At 39.5% G+C, this 7,095-nt stretch overlaps 1 protein-coding gene across 1 annotated transcript; it reads left to right on the forward strand.

Moving 5' to 3' along the window:
- LOC146491506 (putative C-type lectin domain family 20 member A) lies at positions 1-3,026 on the forward strand. Its single transcript, XM_085150241.1, has one exon. It carries the CDS (start codon positions 120-122, stop codon positions 969-971), a length of 852 nt encoding a protein of 283 aa, XP_085006367.1. The 5' UTR covers positions 1-119; the 3' UTR covers positions 972-3,026.
- The last annotated feature ends 4,069 nt before the right edge of the window (positions 3,027-7,095 follow it).

Consider the following 7,095-nt stretch of genomic DNA (forward strand, 5'->3'; position numbering starts at 1 on the left):
ATTGTGTGGTTAAGAGAATGAAAGGGCCGACCTATATGCAAATGCATGTATGAAGGACAAGCATAAAAGGTGACAGCTCCAGAACAGATTTAACAAATCTTTTTAAATCAAAGAAAACAATGGACAGACTCTTCACTTACATCCGGTTCCTGTTGAGTTTGTCTGGGACTTTTAGTAAGAGTAAGTACATTTTCATCAAAGATCCGAAGACTTGGAATGTCGCTCAGAATTACTGCCGGGAAAGATACACAGACCTGGCCCCTGTTAGTAATGAACAGGACTTGAACAAACTTCAGAAGATGAAGCCCTCAGGCCTTGTCTGGGTAGGACTGCAAAGAATTTCAGGCACAAATAATTGGACCTGGTCAGGAGGTGGACCAATGGAGGTTGCTTGGGCAAATAACCAACCTGACAATGGCATTTCAGATACCAATGGCTATATCGATGGCAACGAACTGCATGATGGAAAAGAAAGTGATAGTAGACCCTTCTTCTGCTACAGTCCAAAAGTGGTGAATGAGAAAAAGACTTGGGAGGAAGCTCTGGAGTACTGCAGAAAGACCTACAGTGACCTCGCTAGTGTGGCATCAGTGACCGAGATGTTGCTGATACAGAGAGGACTGAAAAAGCAAAACACCACAGGTCCCTTCTGGATTGGATTGCATTTCTTCTTTAAAGACTGGCTGTGGGTGGACGGCCAGGAGCTGCGCTACGCATCTTGGGGTCAAGGGGTAAAACCAACATGTCCAGAAGTCCAGAGTGCAGAGTGTGCAGCCTTACAGGCAATGAAATGGTCGGCCAGTGACACAACCTCGGCTTCTTCTGGCACGTCTGTAATTGGAAGTGTTTATAATTTTTTAGCAAATACTGTGTGGAGAGATAATGCAACTCTTGCTGCAACTGTATATAATGGAGGAGGTGTCTGGGGGGCTCATAACTGTGAGGAAAAACTTAATTTTATTTGCTATTGAGCAAGTTTGCAAAATTAATTTGAATTACCCTTTAATAATTGTGGTTGCTATACTTTGGTTGTAATTTCTGTTTTTCTCCTTGTGGTGTGTTTGATTCTTTTCTTTCTTTCTATGGTAAAGGGGCACTTGATCAAATTAAAGAGTGCTGAATAGATTTGAAAACATCAAAACAATAAACACAGAAAGCAAACTTTGGTAAATAAAATGTCATAAGTAAATACAAACGAGATTAGAGTAATGTCTATATTTCAAAATTAATAAAAAGTCAGGCTGAAGAGGGAGGAATTAAGTTTAGTACTATTATTAGTACAATTATAGTTCAAACTATACATCAAACTGTACATTAAACTGGTGTACATTCAAGCAGCATTTTTAATGTAGCACAGAACACACACCATTGAGCAAACAGGTTGTTAATTTACTGCTAAACTGCATTAAAAATGATTTAGCAGTGACAGGTCACACAAGCTCGTATGTTTGACACTGGACACATTTTGAAGTTGGCCAACAGTGGAATGCGTTACTTGCAGTGACCGCCCTCTTCAATCACAGAATCTCTGTGAAGTTTGCAAAGCAACACACGTCATCTCTGGTGACAGCGTTTAATTATGCTAGACTTTTAAAAAGCAACAAAAAGCAACAGTGGTGCAGAGAGTCCAAATACCTATGTGTACAAAAGCTGCTTATCTCTGCACAAAAGCCACTGGATTTTTACAAGAGACCGCAGTTTGCTCAGAGTTTTGAGATCTTCACTATTTCATTAAAAATGCTTTTTTGATATGTCAGTTTTGATGTCAATAGTTAGCAATGGATAGATAAAAGCTAAAGATATAATGGTACAATATATGGGCTACAAAAGGTCCAGCAAGGTTTGACGCTCTACCTTATTGGACGCTGGCTGTGTCTGGGTCTGAGTCTGACACCTACTGGATACTTTATATAACTACCTTTGTGTGCAACTGTGTGCTGTTGATCTGTTTCAACTTACTGAGGAATGTATATTTTATTTACTTTAATTTTGCATAAAGATAAACCATAAAAATGAAAATGAAATTTACAAACAAAAGCAGTGAAGATGGTCCAAAAAACTGTGTATACACAGGCTGGTCGATTTTACAAGACCACCGTTTGTGTAACATGCAATATAAATGCACCTCAAAGAACGTGCAGTTAGTGGACAAATGTGGACAATCATGTCTTTACCAATTATTAAGAAATGACTGTTGCTAATTTTGGTAATGACAATAGAATACATAGGGTCAAATATAACTGCTTTTTGGGAAAAATAATTGGAAGAAATTAGAAGATATCAGTTTGTTGTAATGTAAGCTTTACCACAGTGAAAATCTGTTCAAGCAAGATTTTCACTACAAAGCTGTCAATATAAGAAGTCACTTTCTGGATGTAACCTATGGATATGTAACCACCTAACTATCTAAATAAATAAATAAATAACCACATATCATGTGTTTTGTGAGTTTTTTGTTCTTACATGATTTTATTTATCTAGTTTTTTTCAAGATAAATATCACAAAGTGCTCCACAAAAAATGCTGAAAAACCAAATAAGACGCATCTATGCATTTTTCTTCCACTTATTCAGTTCAGCACCACAGGAGGTGGCACACGAAGGGTTAACCAATGGCACGAGAATAGCTGGACTGGCCTGGTGATTTTTCGTTTTTATGGGCTGATGGACGCTGGAACTTCAGATAAGAAATTATGACCTGCAGTCTGTCTGGGTCAGATATAAACCAAGTTTAGGTGTAGTTTATCGTTTATCATTGTGCTGACTTTTTACAGTCAGTTACAATAACTCGTACTGCGTACTAGCTAGTTTGACGGAGTTTCTGTACAGCTGGGTGGGTGCTATGATGTTACTCATAGTGAACTTTATTTTATTCATAAGGTTAGTTAGTAGAGTTGCCAACCGTTCTGTAAAATACGGAATCGTCCCGTATTCGGAGAAAATATTACGCATTTTGTATTGAGCTGAAAAGTTTGTCCCGGACTTCAGTTACAATGAAAAAGACACAAAGCTGGAGTTATTCTGTGTCATTACTAGGGATGGGTATCGTTTAGGTTTTATCCAATACCGGTGCCAAACCAGTACTTTTGAAACGGTGCCGGTGCTTAAACGGTGCTTGAACCGGTGCTTAAAGAATGGAGAACAGAAAATTGGTCCAAAAACCTCTCATGTTCAGCTGTTTTTTTTTGTAAAAAGATAACAATGTTAGCCTTTTCTGCAGCTATGGGGCATATATGGTATCACTCTGGGCTGGAAGCAGTGCTTAAACAATGGAAAAAAAACACAAACTTTGTCCAAAAACCTCTCATGTTTAACTGTTTTCCACTTTTTCTTTGGTCATTTTAGCCTTTTTGGCCAGGGTGAAGGGAGTATCTGCCATCAAACAAGAAGACAGCTGCATGTAACTACAACGGTGTTTGCTAGTTCACCTTACATGCATTAATGTAATAACGTGGTTAGCCTACTCAGCGTAAATTACACACGAACAACATTAAGCGACTCACGCAGAGAAGAACAGCTGCTGCTGCCATCATCATCCTCATCATTTCTGCTACACTGGCAGGGCTAGAGGCCAGGACTCTCCTCTTCGGCTTTTTGGGGGATGTTGCTACTTCGGGTCCGATAACAGGCACCACACCCGCCGTAGATGTGCTCGATGTGAGGTCTCGCAGCAAGCTATCAAATACGGCGCATTTTTCGGCTTTAAAAAAACCCGCTATGCGTCGCCAGGTGTTTCATCGGATTTGAGGTGTTACCTTCTTTGACAGTGTCACAGTATCAGCTTAAAGCACTTGTTGCAGGCTGCTGAGTTTGCATATTTTGCTGTGAAGTACAGCCAGACTTTTGACCGCTTCGCCTTGGGCATTTTTAATCTGTAGCTCTGCTCTAAAAGAACGTACGTACCTGGGCCCGCCTACTATCCTCGGAAACGTAAAATGATTGGCTAGAATTCAAAGTGTATGACATCTCAGGAAAAAAAAGCACCGAAATAAAGCACCGAAATGTGCGCTGCTTTTCGGTCTGGTTACTACCATTTATGTCAGAACCGGTGCCATCATGGCACCGGATACCGGTACCCATCCCTAGTCATTACGCTGCAGCTGCCTCTTCTTTCATTCTCCCCCTCCCTCTCCTGTTGCTACTTCAATCATGAAACTGATCAATGATCAGCTGATCGGCTTTTCTCTCTTGTTTGTTTATCACCCACTTTGCGCCAGAAAGAGGAAACGCGCTAAACAACAGCAGCATGTTTGATCAGCTGTTGTTAAAATTGATTTAATATTAATTTCTCGTATCAGCTGAGGTTTGCTGGAGCCACGGCTGTAAAAGCTGCTGGTCATGATGTCGGTTTGGATATGTGGTGAGAGGGAAACATGAAGATGAAACCAGGAGATGTCCTTACTGAATCATCAGAGCTGAACAGGTGATGGAGAAACAGGTTTACATTTTAGGTGACATGGATTAGTTGAAGGGAAGTTATGAACTGTTTCTGAGAGAAAAATAACACCAGGATCCTTTTCTAAGTAGCTGACAGCTGGTAACTGTGCAGGGGCGGGTCTAGCAAAGTTTTGCCAGGAGGCAGGTGTCACACAGTGGAAATCTGTATTTATCTTGTACATTGGTTTTATTCTAATTTTTAGTGTCTATTTATGAGTGCATTTTTTATTTGCATGATTTTATTGTTTCTATTGCATGTTTGTATGTTGATATTTATATTGCATGGTTTTAATCCACTGTGGACTGGCTGCACATGGGACAAATTAGCTGATAGGAATCACCTGCTAAGGCATGGGTGTGTCCAGAGGTGGCCTATCAGCTGTGCAAAGACCTTTCAAAAGCAGGCTAGCTGAGCACTGGGATGAGAGAGGCCCAAGATATGAGGAGGAATGTGTCACGTGAAAAGAGGGACCCACTGCCTAATTGTGGGGGTGTGACGCCTAACCTGGAGACAGATCGGCCGACGTGATGTGGCGACCCAGCTCTGTGCCTCATTTTCCCCACACAACAATATTACTTCTTTCATTCATTGTTATTAAAATATTTAAAACTTGTTTTTTTATTATTATTGAGATTTCTACAGTTTAAATTTTCTCCTTTAATACGAACGTCTGGTTTTCATATACAGTGGAACCCCAACTTGTGAAATTAATTCGTTCCCGAGTGAACGATAGGCCATAGGCTAATTGTTAACTGCAACAACAATACATCATTCAAGTGGAACAGCAAAGTGCAAGTACGAAAGCCAAGGGGGTTGTCACATGATTCAGAAGGCATTGTGGGCATTGTAGGCATTCTGGGCTCAGCCAATCAGAGCCAGCGGATTTCGTTACGCGGGCATTTTGCAGTAACACAGGCAGAAATATTGGCGTTAAGTCCCTTTGTAACTTGAATTTTTTCTTAAATGGGGTATTCGTAAGTCGGGGTTCCACTGTATTAAAGAAATATTTTTTTAAAAAAAGGACAAAAAGTTGATTTTTAAGTTACAACAGGACCTTTCTTTAGGTTCCACAAAACTGGCAATAAAGAATTTTAAATTATTGTAATTTAGCTGTAACTAACAGTGTATGACCCTCAATTCACTTACAAAGACAGTAGGAGACAACGCGTGTGAGTGGCAGCATTTGTGAGTGGGGGTCAAAGTCAAAGTTTGCAGAACTATCAACGCAGTGTTACGGATTCAAATATTGGAGATGGATACAAGAGGAAAACCAAAATAACAACACTGGTCCGGCCGGGTTGAGTCAAACGATGATTTTAATGTACACGCGTGGGAGATGGACACCGTACGTAGACAGCATCAGATCTCAAAATGGTGGAGCATTGATCAAACACTTATAGCCTCTAGTGGCCCCCACCTAATCATAAAAGCCTAAACATTCACATTCTTTCTCTCACACGGCGCTTAAGCTACGACCTTGGCTGCCTGTTTATCTGCTCCTGCTGAGATGGGGCAGTATGCTCTGTTCTCTTCTAATCAGACAAATAAGGTGATGACTTTCTGCGAACAGTATTTCTTATAACTCAGCAGTATAATCCATCATAAAACAATATCATTCATTCACAATAAATCAGCAGTCTAATGTAATGCAAATCAGTTTAACAAATGTAATAGTTATCACCTTCTTCTAATTCAGGAGAATAATGCAAACTAAAACTACATAGTAATTCACAATCTTTAATTTGGGGTCTAACATGGCATAAAGTAATATTATAATCCCACAGCAGCTGGAATCCTAGCTGTGCGTGTTCAGGGAGTTTGCATTTTCACCTGCTGGACATCACTACCAGACAAGCAGAGGTGGGTCGAGTACCCAAAAATTGTACTCAAGTAAGAGAAGCATGTAGAAGTAGGTAAAAGTAAAAGTGAAAAGTAGTCTTAAAAAAGTTACTCAGGTAAGAGTAAAAAAGTACTTGGTGAAAAGACTACTTAAGTAGTGAGTAACTGTTTGAAATGTCTGATTTATTTTTTAAATAAATGCTATCAGACAAACAAAAATAAATAAATATACAAATTTTAGTATTTTCAAAAGGAATATATGTAAAAAGATCAACAAAATAAGGCACAACAATTCTAATTTCCAGATTTCATTTTTTCACAACATAAAGCTTTTTTCACCAATACCTACAGTAAATAATATAAATATATAAACAGTGCACACAATTTCCAGTGACAAGATATGCTGTAAACTTTATACTCATTTTTGCTCCAAATGGCACAGCAGCCTCAGAGAAAACATTAGAACAAGGCATCTTCAACATATGTACATACAAGGCAGCTCAGTTTACCATAAAAATTGTATGGGTGTGTATTTATTTCTGCATATTTAGCAAAAATGTGCCATTTCTTAACTCAGTGAAGTGATGGTTAAGCTTCAGCAGCAGTTTGCTCTCAAGGTTCTTTCTGTGAAGCTGTGACTGTTTAGCAGTGAACAGGAGTCCTGCATGACTAAGAAGTCCTTCACAAGCTCCAGATGCATGAAGGGCTGTATTGATTTTGATCGACAGCTTCTTGATGTGAGGAAAGCCATGCAATAGATCCACACCTCCAGTGAATGGACATGAAAGGTACCTCTCCAGCTCCCCTGTTTCTGGCTTT

This window comes from Neolamprologus multifasciatus, chromosome 23 (genome assembly GCF_963576455.1).
Source record: "Neolamprologus multifasciatus chromosome 23, fNeoMul1.2, whole genome shotgun sequence".
NCBI lineage: Eukaryota > Metazoa > Chordata > Actinopteri > Cichliformes > Cichlidae > Neolamprologus > Neolamprologus multifasciatus.

Coding starts and splice junctions, on each gene's coding strand:
- LOC146491506 (XM_085150241.1), top strand. CDS start 120: ATGGACAGACTCTTCACTTACATCCGGTTCCTGTTGAGTTTGTCTGGG.